This window comes from Papio anubis, chromosome 4 (genome assembly GCF_008728515.1).
Source record: "Papio anubis isolate 15944 chromosome 4, Panubis1.0, whole genome shotgun sequence".
NCBI classification, from domain to species: domain Eukaryota; kingdom Metazoa; phylum Chordata; class Mammalia; order Primates; family Cercopithecidae; genus Papio; species Papio anubis.
This window is the reverse complement of record NC_044979.1, coordinates 101,736,631-101,759,470: the sequence shown is the minus strand read 5'-3', so window position 1 is coordinate 101,759,470 and position 22,840 is coordinate 101,736,631. Positions and strand designations below refer to the sequence as shown.

The window sequence follows — 22,840 nt, the reverse complement described above, 5'->3', positions numbered from 1 at the left end:
AGCTGCAGGGCAGCTGTGCTCCACATCCTGAGGGGTGTAGGGAAGGAGCTGGAATCATGCTTTCGCTAGCAGATGTGCTCACCACCTCATTGCAATACCCAGCTCTCTGCTTCCCTTCTTGCCTCAGGAGCATCACAGATGCCTCCCTCTGGCTTGTGTGCCATGGGGTCCCCTCCCCATGCATGCTGACTCCTGCTCACAGCTCCATCTTACCATCTCACAGCTGTAGAAGAGATGACTCTTCTGAATGACCACCAATAGAAACTTTTAAAAACCTTTGATTTTATAGCCAGTGAATGGATTTAGTTGGAATTTTAGGGTTTTATATTTCCACAACACCACCTACATGACTAGATTCAGTGCAGTCAAATCAATCTGCTGTAGGCTGATCAAATTCAGTCATTAGGAGATGAAAACATTTGCTGTTAATTCCAGTCAAGATGGTCGAGTAAGTTCATTTTTTGACAAACACTCTTCTGCTCAAACACACAAAAAGGTAGGTAAAATTATAACAAAAAATGTATTTTTAAAAGCTAGTGCCAGAAAAAAAGAAAACTACAGAAGCCCTGGGACAGCTGTGATCCATGTCCTGAGTAAGGAGTGGTAGGAAGGAGCTTGAATCCTGTGGAGCAAAAGGGACTATAAGTGCTCCAGAGGACACTGGTAATCAGAGCCTGGGCTATAACCTGAATACAGGGCATGGGGTGGACAGGCTGAAACAATTGCTGCCAACCTGTTTCTTCCAAGCTACAGCTTAATAATATTAACAGGAAGCTGTTGGCCTAGAGAGATGGATGGATATTGGGACAGCTTTTCTGCCAGACTGAGCTAGCTTTGGAATTGGATCTGCAATATCCCAATATGATTATAGAGCATTAGTCATAAAGTGCCATTATAAGGCTCTGTAGTGGAAGTTTAAGAGATGAGGTGGAAGTAACTACAAAACTCTAGACAGGCAAGAGAGAGAGAAAGAACACAAAACCCAAATATCTTCTACTTGAAATTAGCCAAAATGTCACAGGCAACAAAAGAAGCAATAGATAAATCGGACTTCATTAAAATTAAAAACTTTTTGTACATCAAAAGATACATTAATACAGTGAAAAGGCAACTGAATATGAGAAAATATTTTCAAATTATATATTTGATAAGGGGTTAATATCCAGATATAGAAAAGATATAAAGAACTCTGGCAGCTCAACAGCAGCAGCAACAACAACAAAAAAAGCAAAACCCAATTAAAAAATGGCCAAGGGACTGGAATAGACATTTCTCCAGAGAAGATCTACAAATGGGCCAATAAGCACATAGAAAGATGCCAGTCATTAGGGAAATGCAGATCAAAGCCACAATGAGATGCCACTTCACACCCATTAGGATGGCTACCATAAAACACAAACAGAAAACAGCAGGTATTCGTGAGGGTGTGGAGAAATGGGAACCCTGGTATATTGCTTCTAGGAACAGAAAATGACACAGCTGCTGTGAAAAATGGTCTGGCCAAAGGCAAAGTCAAGAAGCAGGGAAGTGTGGCTTGCCAGGGGGAGGAGCAGTACAGGTTAGAAAGCAAGGGGCACAGGTACAAGAGGAAGAATTGGTGCCAGTAGCAGAGTGTACCGCAGAAATTGGCAACTGGAACATGAATTTCTTCCAGAAGGAGTTAATTTTTGGTGCAGGCTGTTAAACACTTTAAAATGTAATTAGGATACTCAAAGAGCCAAATGGAGGAAAAATTATCCTAAAAACAATAAAGAAAAATTGTACAGAAACCAGGAAGAGCAGAGATCATGTAAAAGAAGTGATTCAAAATCTGAAATTTTAAAAAAGGAAGCAAACATATAGTCATTACAATTTTAAAAAAGAAAAAAACTATCAGTTGATAGTATAAATTCAAGGTAGAACACCGTGGAAAAGATAATTAATGTTGGAGGATAGTCCTGAGGACTTTACACCAAATATAGCATAGAGAGGGAACCATATTAAAAAATGAAGGATTGTGAACCATAAAATTCTTAAAAGGAAACAGCTGGGCGCGGTGGTTCACGCCTGTAATCCCAGCACTTTTGGAGGCCAAGGCAGGCGGATCATTTGAGGTCAGGAGTTCGAGACCAGCTTGACCTACATAGCGAAACCCTGTCTCTACTAAAATACAAAAATTAGCCAGGCATGGTGGTGGATGCATGTAATCCCAACTACTTGGGATGCTGAGGCAGGAGAAACACTTAAACAAAGGGGGTGGAGGTTGCAGTGAGCCAAGATCATGCCACTGCACTCCAACCTGGGTGACAGAGCAAAACTCCATCTCAAAAAAAAAAAAAAAAAATCTTAGAAGAAAACATAGAGGTAAATCCTCATGACCTTGGATTTGGCAGTGGTTTCTTAGATATAACAACATATAAACAACCAAGAAAAAATTAGGTAATTGGACTTCATTAAAATAAGAAACTTTTGTGCTTTGGAAAAACTATCAAGAAAGTGGAAAGACAATTCACAGAGAGAAAATATTTGTGAATTACATATCTGATGAGGATTTTCTATCCGGAATATGTAAAGAACTCTTACAACTCAACAATAAAAAGACAACCCAGTTAAAAAGTGGCAAAGGATTTGAACAAACATTTCTCCAAAGAAGATATACAAAAGACATATGAAAAAGATGTTCAACATTATTAATCATTAAGGAATACACATCAAAACCACAGTGATACACCACTTCACATGCACTAGGATGCTATAATAATAATATTTTAAAAATACTGAAATAACAAGTGATGGTGAAGATGTGGTGAAATTAGCACCCTCATATGTTGCTGGTGGGAATGTAAAATGGTGCAGCCACTTTAGAACACAGTTTGGCTGTTTTTCGAAAAGTTAATCATAGAGTGACTTAAATGAAGTACTGACACATTTTACAACGTGGATGAACCTAGAGAACATTTTGCTAAGTAAAAGAAGCCAGACACAAAAGGTCACATATTGTATTATTCCATTTACACAAAATACCCAGAATGGGCTAATCCATAGAGACAGAAAGTAGACTACTGGTTGTCAGGGGCTGGGGAGAGAAGAGAGCAGAGAGTGACTTCTCATGGATATGGGGTTCTTTTTAGGGGTGATGAAAATATTCTGGAATTAAACAGTGATGGTTGTGAAACATTATGAATACAGTAAAAATCCTTGAAATGTACACCTCAAAAGCACAAAATTTACGGTTTATGAATTATATCTCAATAAAAAATTTAAGAGCATGGAAGATAGACAAATTGCTGTAAACTACTTCTCTCAGAAATTTTAGTAGAGTATGGAGAAAGTGGTGGGAAAGCAATATTTCAACAAAGAGGTAATAATTTCCCAGAAGTAAAGAAAGACTCAAATTCTTAGATGGAAAGTGCATCTCCAGTGCCATAACTAAACAAAAACAAATTCATACCTGAAGACATTGTATGACATTGCCCAAAGCTACATCAAGGGTGAGAAAACTTTAAATGCTATGAGAGGCTGATTATGTGCAGGAAAGATGCAAGTAATCAACTGACAGCAAAATTTGCATTGGTAACAGTAGAAGCCAGAAGACAATGAAGAATATATCTTCCATATGCTGAGGGAAAATAGAGCAGTATATAATAGTTAAAATAGCTAAATTATTGCTTATGAGTGAAGACACATTAAAACATTTTCAGGTATACAATGATAATTTACCACTCACAGACAGACTTTCATTAAAAAATGTGTTAAGGGTGGGCACGATGGCTCACACCTGTAATCCCAGCACTTTGGGAGGCTGAGGTGGGCAGATCACCTGAGGTCAGGAGTTCAAGACCAGCCTGGCCAATGTGACAAAACCCCATCTCTATTAAAAATACAAAAATTAGCCAGGTGTGGTGGCATGTGCCTGCAGTCCCAGCTACTCAGGAGGCTGAGGCACGAGAATTGCTTGAACACGGGAGGCGGAGGTTGCAGTGAGCTGAGATTATACCACCGCACTCCAGCCTGGGCCACAGATCAAGACTCCATCTCAAAAAAAAAAAAACAACAACAAACATGTTAAGGGAAGTATGTCAACAAGAAGAAAAGTGAACCCACAAGGAAGGTGTGAGACACAGGAATTAGTGGTGAGCACATCAGTAAATAAAACATGTTGGTAAATTTGAGTGACTAATCACCATAAAATAACATCTAATTTTTGTGTTAAAATAGGAAAGAGAAGCTATAGACGGAAGGAGGGATATTTCAATATGGACCTAAAGAGTGCTAAGATCTATCTTGTCTTTGGTCAGAACTTTGTAATTTTGTAACTTTTTAACACAAAGGATCATCAGTAGAATAATAGAAACATAATAGCATTGTTATTCACTGAATATTTGTGTTCCTATCAAATTCATATGTTAAAATCCAATCCCCAGTGTTGCAGGGGCCCGTCCCACAGACCCCGACCCAACAACAGATGAATAACATACACTGACACAGATACTATGCTTCTCAGTCCAGCTGAGAGTCCGGGTCGCTTACAGACCCCAAGGAGAATGCTGTAAACAGTGACAACTGCAGCCCGGCCCACACTCACTGGCCTTCTCGGCATTTATTCAGCACACATTAAATGACAAAAGTCTCAAGTAAACACCACTAGAAGGTAATTACCATTGCCAACCCCCCAAGTAGAGAGCAATCATGCACCTGCTGATGGCAAAGGTTAGTCTTAGGACCACATGAGTAAACAAGCTATTTAGATAGACTCCTCTACATCCCTATGTTAATTACCCTTGCTATAGCTCAAAGAGGATTAGGTTGCCTTCAGCCGTAACTCTATCCTGTGGCTTTTGCTAAAACCTTCTGGCCTTCCAAGAAGGTTTATTTAACAATTTTTCTCAACATCCTGACTGAACCCCTACATAATGTGATGATGTTTGGAGGTGGAGGCTTTGGGAGGTAATCAGGTCATGATGGGATTAGTGACCTTATAAAAGAGACCCCAGAGAGCTAGCTTGCTCTGTTTTTACCATATGAGGGCACAACAAGAAGTCAGCAGTCTGCAACCTGGAAGAGGAAGACGGCCCTCCCTAGAAGCCAACTGTGCTGGAAACGTAATCTTGGACTTCCATCCTCTAGAACTGCAAGAAATAAATTTCCGTTGTTTGTAACCCACTCAGTCACAGTACTTTGTTACAGCAGCCCAAGCTGACTAAGCCAAGTGTATTAGTCAGTTCTTGCATTGCTATAAAGAACTATCTGAGACTGAGTAATTTATAAAGAAAAGAAGTTTAATTGGCCTACAGTTCTTCAGGCTGTACAGGAAGCATAGTGGCTTCTTCTGAGGAGGCCTTGGGAAAGTTGCAGTCATGGCAGAAGGTGAAGGGGGAGCCAGCACTTCACATGGCCAGAGCAGCGGGAAACAGGAGGAGGTGCCACACACTTTTAAATGACCAGATCTCATGAGGAATCACTCACTATCATGAGAACAGTACCAAGGGGGAAATCCACCCCCATGATCAAATCATCTACCACCAAGCCCCACCTCCAACATTGGAGATTACAATTGGACATGAGATGTGGGATGGGACACAGATCCAAACCATATCAGCAGGCACCTAAATCAACAAATGAATAACAATAAACAAAGAGAATGTATCAACTTAATAGAAGGCAGAAAGGAAGATAGAAACAAAGAATAAAGAATGATAAACACAAAACAAGATTTAACAGTAGAAATGAGTCCAAAAATATCAGGAATAACAATAATTGCAAGTGGCTTCAACTTACTTTTCAAATATAGAGGTTATTTGATTAGATTAGAAAGAAAAAATCCAGGTCTATCTTGCTTTTAAGAGATGCCTTAAAAAAACTTTTGCCATACATTAGGTTTGCTAATGTACGGCAAAAGAAATTGCATGCAAAATATAACGCTAGTTCTTTGAAAACATTCATCCATTTTAACATTTGTATAGCATTTTATAATGCAAATATTCCAAAGACATATAATCATCTCCTATTGATGGTTGTCTTCCACTTTTTGCTATTACAAACAATGTTGAGCATAATGTTGAGCAAGTGAAGCAAGTTGCAATAAGATATATGCTTTCTATGTTCTCACTCATACATGGGAATTGAACAATGAGAACACTTGGACACAGGGTGGGGAACATCACACACTGGGGCCTGTCGTGGGGTGGGGGGGGGGAGGGGTAGCATTGGGAGATATACCTAATGTAAATGACGAGTTAATGGGTGCAGCACACCAACATGGCACATGTATACATACGTAACAAACCTGCATGTTGTGCACATGTACCATAGAACTTAAAGTATAACAATAATAATAAATAAATAAAATAATTAAAAAGATACATGCTTTCTAATGCAATTTATATTGTTTTAAAACATGCAGAAATATTAGATATTTTGTGGATGCAAATGCAATAATTTCATACATATATGCACAGCAATGATAAATACCAAATTCTGGAGGATGGCTTTTCCAGAGGGAAGAGAGGGAAGTATCATAGAGGGGATCTACTGGGTAACTTAATTCTATCTGTGTTAATTTCTTTCAAAAAATGTTTGAGCAAATGTAAAAATTATTAAGATTTTATTAAACTGTATTGAGAGGATAGGTATTTGTTATATCATTGTTTATACATTTCTGAATGCTTAATGATTTTAAAGATTTTTTCTTTTTCTTTTTCTTTTTTTTTTTTTTTTTTGACAGAGACTCGCTCTCTCCCCGGCTCTAGTGCAATGGCGTGATCTTGGCTCGCTGCAAGCTCCGCCTCCTGGGTTCACACCATTCTCCTGCCTCAGCCTCCCGAGTAGCTGGGACTACAGGTGCCTGCCACCACGCCCGGATAATCTTTTTGTATTTTTAGTAGAGACGGGGTTTCTCTGTGTTAGCCAGGATGGTCTCGATCTCCTGACCTCGTGATCCGCCTGCCTCAGCTTCCCAAAGTGCTGGGATTACAGGCGTGAGCCACCATGCCCGGCCATATTAAAGAATTTTTAGTGGAAAATCTGTGGCTGTTTGGCAAAACACTTTTGTTTAGTTTTATTAAGGTAGACATGATTTCATAGATATGGCCAAGAAATTTAATGATTTCCTTTTCTAACCTATTGGGTGAGATGGGTGTTGGGATATGGGGATCTGAGTATTTAGGAAGTTCTGCAAGTAACATATCTCAATCCAGAAACCACCAACAACCACTTCATTGAAGAACTGCATGTGTGGTTTCAGGAATTATCTAAGGGGATGTCCTGGAGCTCCAGCACCAGAAAACTGCTCTGGGGATCTTACCTTGATTTCTTGCACATCTATAGCAAAGTGACTCTTGCACCTGCAGCCATTTTTTTTTCCTAGAGCCGACTTTATTTATTGCCCCAAGGGAATTTGGGAACCCAGTCAAGCTTCGTGGGTGGGCCATCCATGATGGAAGCTAGGGAAATGTTGGCTCTCACCAGAGGAGTGGTCCAGAGCTTCGGCACCGCTAACAGCCATGACTGCTAATGATAGTGACTAGTCAGTGACTTACTTCTGAGGAGATTCCCCAGGGCATCTCCATCACCTTACTTTCCTGAAGTGATCACTGAATGGAAAGGTACAGCACTATAGTCATTCTTCCATGCAGATAGCTGATTGCTCCTCCAGTGTGCACGGTAGTGTTGGCTCTGTAGACGTGACTCTGCTTCTCAACTCCACTGCCTGCTGTAGAAACAGTTTGTGTATTTAGATGCCAGCTGGCTTGCAATGACATTGTTGTGTGTCCTGTTTTAGGAGACTACGGATAAAATGTCCATCCAGAGGATTCCTCAGAAGAGACCGGACCAACTCTGAGGTCTGAAGACATTTTAGGAAGCTTATGATTCTTTTACCAAAGCAAAATATTATATGTATTGTAAGTTATTGAGTAATTAACTTCAAGAAATGATGACTTATGATCTCCCTAATACAGGCTTTTAACAACAGATTTTTTTTTTTTTTTTTTTTTTTTTGAGACGGAGTCTCACTCTGTCACCTGGGCTGGAGTGCAGTGGTGTGATCTTGGCTCCCTGCAAGTTCCGCCTCCCAGGTTCACGCCATTCTTCTGCCTCAGCCTCCTGAGTAGCTGGGACTACAGGTGCCCGCCACCACACCGGGCTAATTTTTTGTGTTTTTAGTAGAGACGGGGTTTCACTGTGTTAGTCAGGATGGTCTTGCTCTCCTGACCTTGTGATCCACCCACGTCAGCCTCCCAAAGTGCTGGGATTATAGGCGTGAGTCACCGCGCCCGGCCCAACCACAGATAGTTTAACATGTATTGCATATCTACAAATACCAGGGACAACATTAGATCCTTAACATGTATTATGTCATTGAATCCTCACAACAACCCTCTAAGGGAGGTACCATTATTTCTGTTTCACAGATTAGGAAACTGAGGCACAAAAAGATGAATAACTTACCCAAAGTTTGCAGGGGGCAGGCCTGTGCTCTTTTCTGTGAAAGTCATTGCCAATGGTTAAAGACTGATGCCTAATAGTCCTCACTGTAACCACTTTTCTTTTGCACTTGTATTCTGCCTGGGAGTGAGATCAAACCCCATGTACCAATATCAAGCACATTGTTGGGGTGTGGGAGGGATCCTGCACTATCTTTTAAGTGAAGACTCTGGTAAGTGTTCTCTCTGCAACTGTCTTTTACATGAGTTGATTGAAGGATGGCAGTTGTCACTCACTATGGACTGGATCAAAACCTATCCCACTTGATCGAGCTTTGTTATGCAGGAGCTCTGTCACCTTGAAGAAATGTATCTTTATAGGCTTCTTCTGGAATTGGCCACTGTTAGTGTGAACAAAGGACATAGGAGCTTCTGAATAGCCTTACATTTCCAATCTTCTCATTCACAAGTGGAAAAATGCACACGTTGTTGAGAAAAATCCAGCGAAAGACTTAACTTGCATTATCTCCAAAATATGTCTCCACTGAAACAACTAGAATCATGCCAAGACAAACAAAATGAAAACAAAGAACCACATTAATGATGGAAAAGTTTATAACCACATTATAAATGAGAAAATTAAAGATGATCATCACCTTGAGGGAGTTCATTTTTAGTCTATTTTTGTATCCTCAGCATTAGATCATGAGGTCACAGGGCATTTGATAGGAAGCCATCATTTGAAAAAGAGCCGATTTTTATAGCCTCACTTAAATTACTCCTCCCCTTTCACCTATTTGTTCAGGGAAGGAAGGCTCACAAGCTATGTCTCAGTGCCTCCCCATATTATCATAAGACTAGTAGATATGAGCTAAGATTTTAGCATTTGTGTAAGACAAAGGACTCAAACTTGAAAGCTTGAGAGGAAAGGAAATTGCTGACGTTCTTCTCAAGCAAACACGGGCAGCAAATCTAAATATCAAGACACTGCTGAAGAAAGAGAGAAATATTCAGATCTGTAGATCCCAATCATCATTTCTAGCTTGTGTATATTCAAAGTGATTCATTTATTCTTTAGTAAATGGAAGATTTATGAAGGTTACTTAGTGTGAGGTAGAGTAGTTTATTCACTCATTAACTATTTCTCACCACCAATTAATACTGTGATTAAGTTCTGGGGGTGCATATACTCCATCCCTATCCTCAGGAAGCTGATAGACAGGATTGAGTTATTTATGGAATAAAGCACAAAGAAGCTCCAGAAAGTCCAGGGAATCACTGGCTCAGGAATGGTTTCCAATGAGTGACTCAAATAATTATCATGACTCAGCATAATAAATGCAAAGTGTCTTAAGAATGAGAAATGTCCTTGACAGTTTTCTAATTATTTCAAGATTAAAATTCAGGGACTGGAACTCCTTCCATCTTGGTTGGTTATCTAAGGCATACTTCCCATTGGGATTTCCAGCACTCTTTGTTCTTGCGGTTAGGCATTACTCAAAGTGACTGGATGGGCCGGGCAGTGTGGCTCATGCCTGTAATCCCAGTACTTTGGGAGGCCAAGGTGGGTGGATCACCGAAGTCAGGAGTTTGAGACCAGCCTGGCCAACATGGTGAAAGCCTGTGTCTACTAAAAATACAAAAAATTAGTTGGGTGTGGTGTTGCACAGCTGTAATCCCAGCTACTATGGAGTCTGAGGCAGGAAAATCACTTGGACCTGAGAGGCTGCAGTGAACTGAGATCGTGCCTCTGTACTCCAGCCTGGGCAACAGAGCAAGACTCTGTCTTAAAAACAAAAACAAAAACAAAATGACTGAATGAACCACCATATTTTTGCATTGCCTAAATGGTTTAGAATGTGGGCTAGCTGTTTTTTCTCTGGTTAAAATAGCACATAGTTTGAGCAAAGCAGTTTCCTCAGGTAGCAGAATGGAAAGATATTTAAGTATATTTATGTATATTTTTTCACAAATGCATATTTTAAATAACTGGTCTTTTGTGAATCAAAGTGGTGTATTCTCTGCCAAATATTCACAAATAAATTCATTAAGTTAATCTCTTCATGGTGTGGTGAGATCTTTCATGTAATAAAACCCATCATGTGGGGAATTACATGACTTTTCTATATTGTAATAAGAAGATCCACCAGGGAGGGCGCTATCACGAGGCAGCAGTGATGACCTTTTGTCTTCCTGTGCTGTGTAAAAATGATGGCTATATACCAAATACCTACAATATTCTGGGCATTGTGTACTGTGCAATGGCACATGGGTACTGCACATGCATTTTCTCATTTATATTTCCTTTAAAATCCTCACCACAACCATGGAAGGCAGTTACTATTCTCATTTTAAAAAAGGAAGAAAGAAAACCAAACCCGGAGTTCTAGAACAGATTACTTACTCAGGATTTCACAGCTAGTAATAGCTTAGCCCAGTGACGTGCCCCAAGCCCATGGTTTTTTCATAAGACCACCCACCTCTCCCAAAAGTAGATGTCCATGGGCTCGTTTTCCTGTCACAGACCTTAGCACTAAGATCCTGTCTTAGATCTATTCTTAGTTTAAGAATAGATTATCACCTTAACAACACTACATCTAATGCCCATGGTATGAGAGTAATTTTCTCTCATACTATGGGTTAAGGTTGGTAAATTGTGTTTCTACAATCTTAGCACATGGCTGAGGGTTGGGCATTCCCAGACAACAAGAACAGGGAGCAGGTTGACTGCCCCAGCATCCTTCTAAAGCTAAGTATAAACCAAATTGCCCTCAAAACAAACTCAGTCCCAAAGCCAGTGGTTCTCAAGCCTGACTATACATTAGGATAATGGCATTACAAACATACTGATGTTTGGGCTCCACTCCAGGGTGATCAATTACTTCAGAGACTCCTGGGGGTAAGGCTTGGTGATCAGTACTTTTCAAAGCTCCCCAAGCAATCTGATGTGTGCCCAGGATTGAGAACCACCAGTGGGAGAAACAGCTTCAGGTTGCATGGAAGGTAGCAAAACTACATGGTTTATCTGTTTTCTATGGATGCATATCCCTCTGGGGATCTGGAAATGCTGGTTGGGTTGTCTTTCCTTACCAGGCTAGTAGTGGTTTGGTTCAGGCAGGATCAGCTCAGCTCCTTTTAAATAGCTTCTCAGACTGCAAGCTTCCTGTCCCCTGTGTTCTTTGCTCTGTGTGATGAAAAAATGGAAGCCACAGATAATTCAGCATTCTCACTTTCTTGAGGTAAAGTCCTTGGAGAATCTGGGTCTTTAAAATGTAGATAACGGGGACAGGCTTGGTGGCTCACACCTGTAATCCCAGCACTTTAGAAGGTCGAAATGGGCAGAGCACTTGAGGTCAGGAGTTCAAGACCAGCCTGGCCACCATGGTGAAACCCCATTTCTACTAAAATTACAAAAATTAGCCAGGTATGGTGGGATGCACCTGTAATCTCAGCTACTCAGGAGGCTGAGGTGAGAGATCACTTGAACCCAGGAGGTGGAGTTTGCAGTGACCCGGGATGGTGCCACTGCACTCCAGGCTGGGTGACGGAGCAAGACTCCGTCTCAAAAAAATAAAAAATGTAGATAATGGGCTTAATCATTCTAGTTCTTAATATGAAATATACCTTGAAGAGTTTAAGAATAGATTATCACCTTAGATGATACTACATCTAATGCACATGGCATGAAAGTAATTTTTTGGTTGGGTTAAAGTTGCCAAATTGTATTTCTACAAAAGGAAGGGCTCTTATCAACGTGGCCTCGCTATAAGGCTTTTGTGTCTTAGAGAAGCAAATAAATTCCCTAGTTGGGAAGGTATGCTGCTACTAAATTTTCCTGGCACTTGCAAATCTCCTAGATAGTTCCTAAATGTCTTCATCTGAGGAAAGGATGGAAATTGATACTGAATGAGCACCTACTATGTGCCAGTACTGTGCTGGCTGCTTTCACATGCATGATTTATTTTCATTCTTACCATTGCCCTGTGAAGTGAGTGTTATTATTTCCATTTTTTAAAATGGAAAACTGAAATAAAGTGTCCAAGTCATGTGGGGACAGAGCCAGAACTGAATCTGGCCAGCTTCCAAGGACGGTGAAGAGTTGCAAATGAGCTCATGGAAGATGAAGAACAAGAGGACTGGAGAGACGAAGACAGTAGTTTTCAAACTCCAGCACAGTAGAATTATCTGAAGAGCTTAAACAATTCCTGAAGGCTTAGTCCTACCCTATCGATTCTGCTTTAAGTGATCTGGGGTACAAATTGAGCACTAGGAGTTTTAAAAGCTATCTATGTGGTTCTCATATGCAGCCAGGATTGAGAACCACCAAGTTAAAGCGTCCTGGAGCTTGCCTCGCTAGACTCCACTGGCCTTAAGTTTTGGAATACTTGTTAATATTCCATCCTGGTAGAAGGGAGGGAAAAGATGAAAGCAGTTATTTAAGAGAACTTTTTAAATCAGGACCTTAATGTAGTTACTTCCTGAGCCATTGTCACAAACTATTTTAAAGTGGGGTTAGGGGATGACTTACTTTTGTTTACAGGGAAGCAAGATTATTGCTTCAAAATTATTGATTATTCAAGGGTATTTAAGAATCTCATATATGACACAGGTATATACCTAAATCTTAATAACATAAGTGAGATACAATTTTTGACTTGACTCTTTTAATTTATTATTGGTAGTTACTAAAACTTACTCCGCATTTTGGTACAAGATTATTTTCAATACGGGAGGATAGGAGGAAGGGTCTGAATTCAGATTGCATGTGTGTAAATCCAGAATCAAGACTCCTTTGTGCTCACTGTGTGACTCTGGCCAGTTACTTTAGCTCTCTAAGCCTCAGTTTCCAAAGTACTATTATCACCCAAAGAGGGAGTGATAATAGTACTTGCCTCATAGGATTGTAGTAAAGATTCAAAGTTAAATTCTTATCATTGTGCCCAGTACATAGTATCAGCTATCATAATGATTTTACCACAGCGGTTCCTGAAATGAAAATCACAGGCTCAAATCTCATATTGTCCCATCCTCAGTAGAGCTCACGTTAACATTCCAGTCCCTTGCAGTTCAAAACTCCTGGATGTTTTTTGTGCATTTTTATAAGGGCTTTCTACAACAAACAGATGCTGATTTTAGAAACAGAATGTATAGTAGAATTTTTTCCTTCATGTAAAATAGCATTTAAGTGGCAATAAATGATTATTCTAATTTTGTTAGTTTAGTATATGTGGTTTGGGGTGTGTGTGTGTTTGTGTGTGTGTGTGTGTGTGTTTCTGTGTACACATTGCAGATAGAAAGTGTCTATAGGAGGAAATGCTTTTTCCCAAGGTCATATCATAGCATTATGTTTGAAAGAGAAAAAACACAGATATCCAACACTTATTTTTGTTTAAAAGTAAAGCTGCCAATATTGGAATTTACTCAAAAGCTCTGAGTAGACCAGATTATTGCCATTTGAGGTGATGCTCACCTGAAGAGGTTCAGAAAACCTCCACCTGAAGATACTGCTGCACTGCAGTGTGGGGTTCTGAAGGTCACACTGAAGTCACAGTGGATTGAAAGAACCAGGGCCAGTGCTATGGGAAATCACACTGAACTCAAGGGAATGAGGCCAGACCCAAGCGTGGATGAGGGCTAATGACTGTTCTTTCTGGATTGCTCTCACTTAGTGGAAAATAACAGGATATACTGGGTTAATGACTTGATATAGTATGATGTGATAATAAATTAATTCCATTTTCTGAAAGCATTTTCACTCTGTAAGATGCCCTTGATAAAAAGGAGCTATTTAGTCAAATAAACTTGAGAAAAACTACATGCTATTGGCAGTTCTCAGGGATTCTAAAGAGATGTTAGCATTATTTAAGGTACTGGTAAGTCCTGGTGTGAAGACACTAGTTTAACTTTAACTCAGTTAAATTTCATTGAGGAAATGCTCTCCCCCCCAACCACACCTATTACACAGCTTTGATGAAGGGCACTTTGGTTTCCAGTAGACTAATATAAATAATCCTAATAACTGTATTTGATATATTACTAAATTTGAACCTCTTTCCTGGAGAAAAATAATTCTGTGCAACTGTTTCCTATACCAAAACAAAAAAGTAGCCGCCAAGAAAAATGATCAGAGAGAGAGAGAAAGAGAGAATGGAGAGAGAGAGAGAGAGAGAGCGAGAGAGAACAAAAGATAGACTGGTTGTGGCAGTGAAAGGGGAGAAAATCATAGACACTTTTGGGAGAAATTGTTATGTTTATGAAAAAGAATTAAACAATTGAGAATTAAAACTCCTAAAAGAGCATTGCTTTTATGAAAATCAAACATGGAGCATAATTATAAAATAAAGGATGGTGATGTGTCAATTTTTGGCTTGAACGTTTGTTTTTCTAAGCATGTTTAAAAGTAATATAGATAATAACTTTCCCAAGTTCAGGCTCTGTGCTGAGATATGTGCCTTTGTCAAAATTTTCTTTTACTAATAGGATCATTTTCTCCAAGAAAATTGTTCTAAGAGATGAGGCCAGGCTTTTTAAAAGTATCCCAAGGGGATATGAACAGACACTTCTCAAAAGAAGACATTCATACAGCCAACAGACACATGAAAAAATGCTCATCATCACTCGCCATCAGAGAAATTCAAATCAAAACCACAATGAGATACCATCTCACACCAGTTAGAATGGCAATCATTAAAAAATCAGGAAACAACAGGTGCTGGAGAGGATGTGGAGAAATAGGAACACTTTTACACTGTTGGTGGGACTATAAACTAGTTCAACCATTGTGGAAAACAGTGTGGCAATTCCTCAAGGATCTAGAACTAGAAACACCATTTGACCCAGCCATCCCATTACTGGGGATATACCCAAAGGATTATAAGTCATGCTGCTATAAAGACACATGCACACGTATGTTTATTGCGGCACTATTCACAATAGCAAAGACTTGGAATCAACCCAAATGTCCATCAGTGACAGACTAGATTAAGAAAATGTGGCACATATACACCATGGAATACTATGCAGCCATAAAAAAGGATGAATTCATGTCCTTTGTAGGGACATGGATGCAGCTGGAAACCATCAGTCTCAGCAAACTATCGCAAGAACAGAAAACCAAATACCACATGTTCTCACTCATAGGTGGGAATTGAACAATGAGATCACTTGGACACAGGAAGGGGATCATCATACACCGGGTCCTACTGTTGGGGGGAGGGGGTTGGGATAGCATTAGGAGATATACCTAATGTAAATGACGAGTTAATGGGTACAGCACACCAACATGGCACATGTATACATATGTAACACACCTGCACGTTGTGCACATGTACCCTAGAACTTAAAGTATAATTTTAAAAAAGAGGAAAAAAAAAAGTATCCCAAGGGGAAGAAGTGTCTAACTTGCTGATAATCAACCATTTACTTGTGGTGGGGGTGGGGATCCAGGTTTGGTTCTTCTCCACTAGGGGTGGGGGATTGTATGACTGCTTCGATTCAGCTGTATGACTGGTTGGATTCAGCTGTGGAAAGTGCCTAGTCATTAAAAGGAGGAGGGTCAGACCCTCCCAATAGTTTAGATATAGCCAGGCAATGAATGAGGGCACCCTCAGAAGGCCACACCAGCACCCCAGAAGAATGGTCCACATTAAATGCAAGATGGTGCCCTCATGCCTGGCTCTGGTGTTTTGCTCTGTCACCAAGTCACAATCCATTGCAGAGGGGAAAAGTAATGAATCCATACAAAACAGCAATGTACGAAATTTTCCTTTATCCCACATTTTGAGTGAGGGTGACAGCAGCGATATAAGTATTTCCACAAACTCAGTGGGGAGCCGATCTCTATCAGCAGGTTCAACTCTATTTGCAGTGACTCCAGTGGCAAGGAGAGGTTTTGTTCTGACAGTCAGAATTCCAGCAAACAGTAAATGTTTCTTCATGCTGAGAAGTGGGAAATTCAATAATACTTTGGCTGAGTTCCTGCTGAGTAGTGAAAATAGAATGAATGCGGAGAGGGACTGTGACTTGAAGAGTAGTGAATCAGCCGGCCCAGACATTGCAACAATCCGCTTTTAAGCTGAAGCCCTCTCCCCTTTCTACACCATTCTCCAGGGTAACAGCACTGTTTTTATGTTTGTTTCTAGGGAATTTGATGCCATAATTTCTTGTTTGCCCTAAGAAACAGAATTAAGCACTCTGAGATCGAATAAACAAACCTATAATAATATAGAAGAATATATATTACTATGCCACAACAGAGTCATTTGCTGCAACTCTTTACTTCATGTTAGGATATTGCAATAGGTAAAGTTAGCATGGATATCAAGGAGCTTGTGGCAATGGCATCATTTATACCTGAACACTTTTTTCTTCTGTGAGTGAGTCAAAAGTTTCGGAGGATGTTATTAGAATGGAAGCCCTATGAAGGCAGGGATTTCTGTCTGTTCTGTTCACTGTTATATCAATAGCACACAATAGGTACTCTAAGAAGTGGGTGAATAACTATTGATCTGTAGGCTGTGAAAAGTGTACTCCGGCAGGGCGCGGTGGCTCAAGCCTGTAATCCCAGCACTTTGGGAGGCTGAGACAGGCGGATCACGAGGTCAGGAGATCGAGACCATCCTGGCTAACACGGTGAAACCCCATCTCTACTAACAAAAATACAAAACCGGGCGAGGTGGTGGGCGCCTGTAGTCCCAGCTACTTGGGAGGCTGAGGCAGGAGAATGGCATAAATCCGGGAGGCAGAGCTTGCAGTGAGCTGAGATCTGGCCACTGCACTCCAGCCTGGGTGACAGAGCAAGACTCCGTCTCAAGGGAAAAAAAAAAAAAAAAAAGTGTACTCAGCTATGGCTCGTCTGAGATGTCTAGTACAAAGGTCCAAGGTGAACTTGGTTTTACTGATTTCTCTCAGGTGTGATTTTGTAGAATAACTGATAGATGATTCTATAGAAGAAAATTTTTACTAGTATGTTTCTTTTTTAAAAAGTTACATGACTAGAACTTGATCATCATGAAAAATTAGAAAGTATAAACAACCAGAGATAAAATAGTCATGTTTATGCTACTCAGAGATAACCACTGCTATGATTTAAATGTATGTTCTTCCAGATTTGCCTATGCACATATGTTTATATCTAATAGTAATGAGGTTAGATAATATATCCTGCTTTTTCACTTAACACTATTACATGAACCTCTATTTTTGTTAGTAGTCACTTGTATCATCTTTCCATAGTATCACAGTAGCATATTCTAAGAATGGACCAGAATTAACCAATTCCCTATGATTGTTCATTTAAGTTGTTTCTCATCTTTTGTTCGATCACAAGCACCATGCATGTCCCTGTTATTGGAAGAGATGTGTAGAGCTGGTTTTTCACAAGGAAGCCTCAGGCATTGGACAGATGTGTCCCCGACCTTGGCCCTTCCAGCAGATCCACTATGTGTCCTGCTTCTGCACTGGCTCTTTCAGTGACAGTCTAGGAGCCTCCAGGGAGAGCCAGTGAGCAAGGGTTCAACTGGCTCTGTTTCCTCGCACTTTTCGCGTGGTTATTACATGTCATCTGTTTTTGATGATCATTTGGCTTGTTTTCACCTTTATTCATGTTTACATTATCTCACTGACCAAACACTTTCCAGCAGAACCTAGAAGGGATGAAGGGGGTGCTGGCGCAGAGGGGAGCAGGGGGAGGACAAGTCAATGAGTACTTTACCTTCTGTGTCTAGATCTGCAGATTTGATGCTGTCCTTATTATTATTAATTATTATTATTATCTGAAGTTCCTGCTTTATTTAAATTTCCCTAGTTGTTACCTGGTGTCATTTTTCTGTCCCAGGATCCCATCCAGGATAACCTATTACTTTTAGTCATCAGCTTTACTTAGACTTTTCTTGGATGTGACAGTTCCTCAGACTTCCCTAATTTTTGGTGACTTCGACAGCTTTGAGGAATACCTATTAGGTATTTTGTAGAATATCTGTCAATTGGAATGTATTGGATGTTTTTCATTATTAGAATGGGGTTACATATTTTTTGGGAGGAAGACTCCAGAGGTAAAGTTCTATTTTCATCACAAAATATTAATTTTTATCACATGCTAATGGTGTCAACCTTGAGCTCCTGGAAGAAGTCATGTTTACTAGATTTCCCTACTATAAAATTACTCTTTTATCTCATATTTTTATTTACTTATTTATTTATGAGAAGGAGTCTTGCTGTGTCACCAAGACTGGAGTGCAATGGCGCCATCTTGGCTCACTGCAACCTCCACTTCCCAGGTTCAAGCAATTCTCCTGCCTGAGCCTCCCGAGTAGCTGGGATTACAGGTGTGTGCACCACCATGCCCAGCTAATTTTTGTATTTTTAGTAGAGATGGGGTTTCACCATGTTGGCCAGGCTGGTCTCAAACTCCTGGCCTCCAGTGATCTGCCCGCCTTGGCCTCCCAAAGTGCTGGGATTACAGGCGTGAGCCACTGCACTCAGCTTGTCTCATACTTTAGTCTGTACTCTTTGGAAGGATGTCACTTTGTCCAATCCATACCAAGGGCTCCTTCTCCTTAAGGGAGGTGTGTGTATACAAATTATTTGTAATTCTCCTGTATAAGATGTATAAGATATTTTTCTATTCTCCCACAATTATTTATTTATTTATTCAATCATTTATTTATATCAGTGTGGACTCATGGATATTTATTTTACACTTTGGGTTATAATGCAATACTGCCTTATTTATTTTGTTGCTCAATTTGATTCAATTTTGGTCATTCAGTAGATCTTTCATTCAGGGCTCCTTTGTCTATTGTGGTATTTGTTTTTTTTTTTGTTTGTTTGTTTTTTGAACACTTCAAATGTTCTGGCTCTACAAGATGCTTCAGGTGCTTCTTGTATATTTTGTGTCCTAGTTCTACACTCAGTCATTTCTACAAGAAGCCCTGGTTTCTGCTATTAGCAAATGCCTTTGGAAACGAAGATCAGGGTAGTAGATGTGCTTATTGCTGCTGAGACTTCTAGATTTGTGGTGACTTCATCGGTCCTAGACCCCCTTCCCTTCAGCTGATAGAGCAAGAAAATATATGTATGAATGCCAACTCATGTACATACACATATCTATAAATATTTTTATATATAATCACCTGTATCTCTATTAAGCTAAATATTAATTCATAGTGATATCTCCAAGTTCATTACCACATGGACCATTCTAACCTCCTCCAACATTTCTCACCATCCACCCTCTGTTTACATAATTGTAGAATTCCAGTATACAGGTAGAGTGGTCTGAGAATTGATAACCAATAGCCCCATGGGAAACAATTTTATGAACTAGAATAGGGTGCTTGTGTACAGCTTCTTTGGCCTTTAGTCTGCAGATTCTGTTCATATACAAGGTTACTTTGATGACCATCTTGTCCCCGACTCTTCAGTGAGGTTGTTTCCTACATTGGCAATGCATTTACATTGTCTTGTTACAGTTTGCATTTCATTCTAGGATTCCTCTGACCTCTTAGTTTTTTTTTTAATTTGCATACATTAAGGATTATTCTATGTGCTATAAAGTTCTATGGGTTATGACAAATATGTCGTGTCATATATACACCACTACAGTATTGTATGCAAGAGTTTCACTGCCCTAGAAATTCCCTGTGCTTCACCTATTTAACCATCCCTCCTCTTTCCAAACCCCTGACAATCACTGATCTTTTTTATCATCTCTATAGTTGTGTCCTTTGAAGAATGTCATATAAGTGGAATCATATGCTATACAGCCTTTACAGACTGACTTCTTTCACTTAGCAATATGTATTTAAGATTCATTCATGTCTTTGCATAGCTTGAGAGTTAATTTGCTTTTTATCACAATGAATAATATTCCATTGTATAAATGTATCACAATTTGTTTATCCACTCAACTATTGAAGGATATCTTGGTTGCTTCCAGCTTTTGGCACTTATGAATAAAGCTTCTACAAAAATTCATGTGTGGGTTTTTATGCGGACATACATTTTCCATCCATTTGGTAAATACCTAGGATACACAATTGCTGCATTACATGGTAAGACTATGTCTAACTTCATAAGAAATAGTCAAACTGTCTTCCAAAGTGGCTGTACCATTTTGCATTCCAATCAGCAAGAATGAGAGTTCCCATTGCTTTACATCCTTGCCAGCAATTGGTATTGTCAATTTTTGTAGATTTTAGCATTGTATAAGTGTGTAGTAGCATATAGTTGTTTTAATTTGAAATTCTCTAATGACACAAGTTGTTGAGTGTATTTTCCTATGCTTATTTGGCACATGTATCTTCCTTGGCGTGAAGTCTGCTCAGGTATTTTGCCCATTTTAAAATTGGGTTGTTTCTTTTTCTTGAGCTTTAAGAATTCTTTTTATATTTTGAATACAAAATCTTTATCTGTGTTTTATAAATATTTTCTTAGTGATGCACTTTTAATTAGCACTTGGGGATTGAGTACCACTTTCCAACACTAAAAGCTTACATACAATGCTAAATGCTATTAATGATCTACCTGTGTTCACCCTGTTTGCTTTGCTGTTCCCAGAAATGACCGCAACGCTTCCTCTCACTCCCTTAACCCCATCCATTCATTGTCAAAGGACCTTTATGTACTGCAGTCCTCACTGTGTATCTCTAGAAATTTCTTTCCTTTGTTTATTTTAACTGAATGACCAAGGTGGTAACGTGCTTATTCATCTATCTGCCATAAGGTTTCCAGGGAGAATCCAACCTGCTTGTTTCCTGGTTTTGGAGGAACCAAATGGGTTTAGAGGAAGTTGCTCACAATATTTAGGTTGTGGCATGTTGTGGGTGAGGTTAACCATTGTCTGTCTTCCTTTCCATGGCCTCCAGTCATCAAGCCTCCTTTGCGTCATTTTAAACGCCCTGCTTATGCATCTAGCTCCTATGCACCTTCAGTCACAAAGAAAACTGATGAGCATCCTGCAAGATATAAGATGCTGGATCAGAGGATCAAAATGAAAAAGATTCAGAACATCTCACATAACTGGAACAGAAAATAGGCCGAGGGGAAGAAGAGAGGGAGTGAAGGAGGGTCTACCTATCTGCTTCTCAGCACCCACTGGCCACAGCAGGACACACCTCCAAGACCTTGGAGGCTGTTGGGGCAGGTACTATCCTGGTTGACTCTACCAAGGTGAAATGAAAGTTGTATGTGATTTTCTTCTTTGTTGTTCTTGTATAGACTCATCAGTTGCCGGATGTGGGATCAGCCCAGACTCTAGCAACAAACTACCAAGAGGGGTGTGTTTATGGTATAGGTCTCTAAAAGTATAAATTGGACCAAAATTAAAATGATACAAACTTAAAAAATAAAATAAAATTCCTCTCATTGCCACTTTTTTCATCTCTAAAAGTTACTTGCCCCCAAAAGAATATTGGTTTAATAATCATCATATTTAAGAAATGCACTGCTAAAAACTTATTTTCCAATTTTAAATACACCTATTTAAAATGTAAATACACTTATTTAAAATTCAAGTAAATATGTAACTATCAAAGTAAATGTATTCAAAACAGAAGCTGTGCTTCTGAATGTAAAAATATTAAAAGGAAGAGAAGACTGATGAATTGTTACATTCATGGACATTTCAGAATTCACGCTTACAAAGCAAATCGAAGTTAAAAAAAAAAGACTTCTGTGCCCCATGAAGATTGTGCCTCGTGCCCAATAACCTCATGTACCTTTAAGAATTTGAAGACTTTCAGGAGATGCATTTGGCTTCATTTTCCTCTAATCTTTTACTTCTACCCATAGTAGATGATACTAAAAATCTTGCCTTAAAGACTTCAGGTTTGAGAGTCAATGCAAAAGATGTCAGTTTGATTTTGTGGTCCTAGGCCAAAAGGGTGTAAAATTCTGAGCCTAGTTTAAATTCTTTATTTTCAGATTGTTCTGGACTGAAAATAAAGAATTTAAAGTAGGCTAGAGATGCCTTTAAGTTACATTTCAGATCCTCTTCACAGCATGCTACATATCTAAAGCCCTTGGGATCCTGATTGCTCTCACAGTTGTTGGTGGAATCCACGGCTTTAAAACTCACCTCTTTTCATGGTGGCATTTTTAGCCCTTCTGTGTCTCTCCCTAGAATTTTTACTTTGGGGCTAAAATCACAGAAGTAGCAAGGAAAGGCTCAAGACTAGACATAGCTTTCAATCTCTTCAGAAATAGCCTGGTGCAGTGAGAAAACTAGGTTTGTTTTCAGGCCAGTCTGATCTGCGTCCTATTCTATCTATAACTACTTGCAGGTCCCTGGTCAGATGGCATAATTTTTTGACGCCTCCATTTGCTTAACTAGAAACTAGGATTCATAATACCCACTCTGCACTTTGTATTGAAGATTAATGATAATGTAGGTTTTGGTTGCTGTGGCTGAGCCTGGCCAGTAATAGGTGCGCAACCAA

General features: G+C 39.6%; 1 protein-coding gene across 2 annotated transcripts in view; it reads left to right on the top strand.

Annotated features, from left to right (window-relative positions):
* The window catches only part of LOC116274526 (calcium/calmodulin-dependent 3',5'-cyclic nucleotide phosphodiesterase 1C-like), a 59,232-nt gene extending 37,253 nt beyond the window's left edge, over window positions 1-21,979 (top strand). Inside the window, exon 3 of one of the 2 annotated variants that reach the window (XR_004183246.1) lies at window positions 7,760-7,971. Coding sequence is in view for 1 of the 2 variants with exons in the window: in XM_031665348.1 (XP_031521208.1) it covers window positions 21,269-21,438 (170 nt within the window). In the remaining variant the exon portion in view is untranslated. Of the gene's footprint in view, window positions 1-7,759; window positions 7,972-21,268 lie in introns of those variants that run through there. The other variant, XM_031665348.1, reaches the window with a different exon arrangement.
* Window positions 21,980-22,840: the final 861 nt, after the last annotated feature.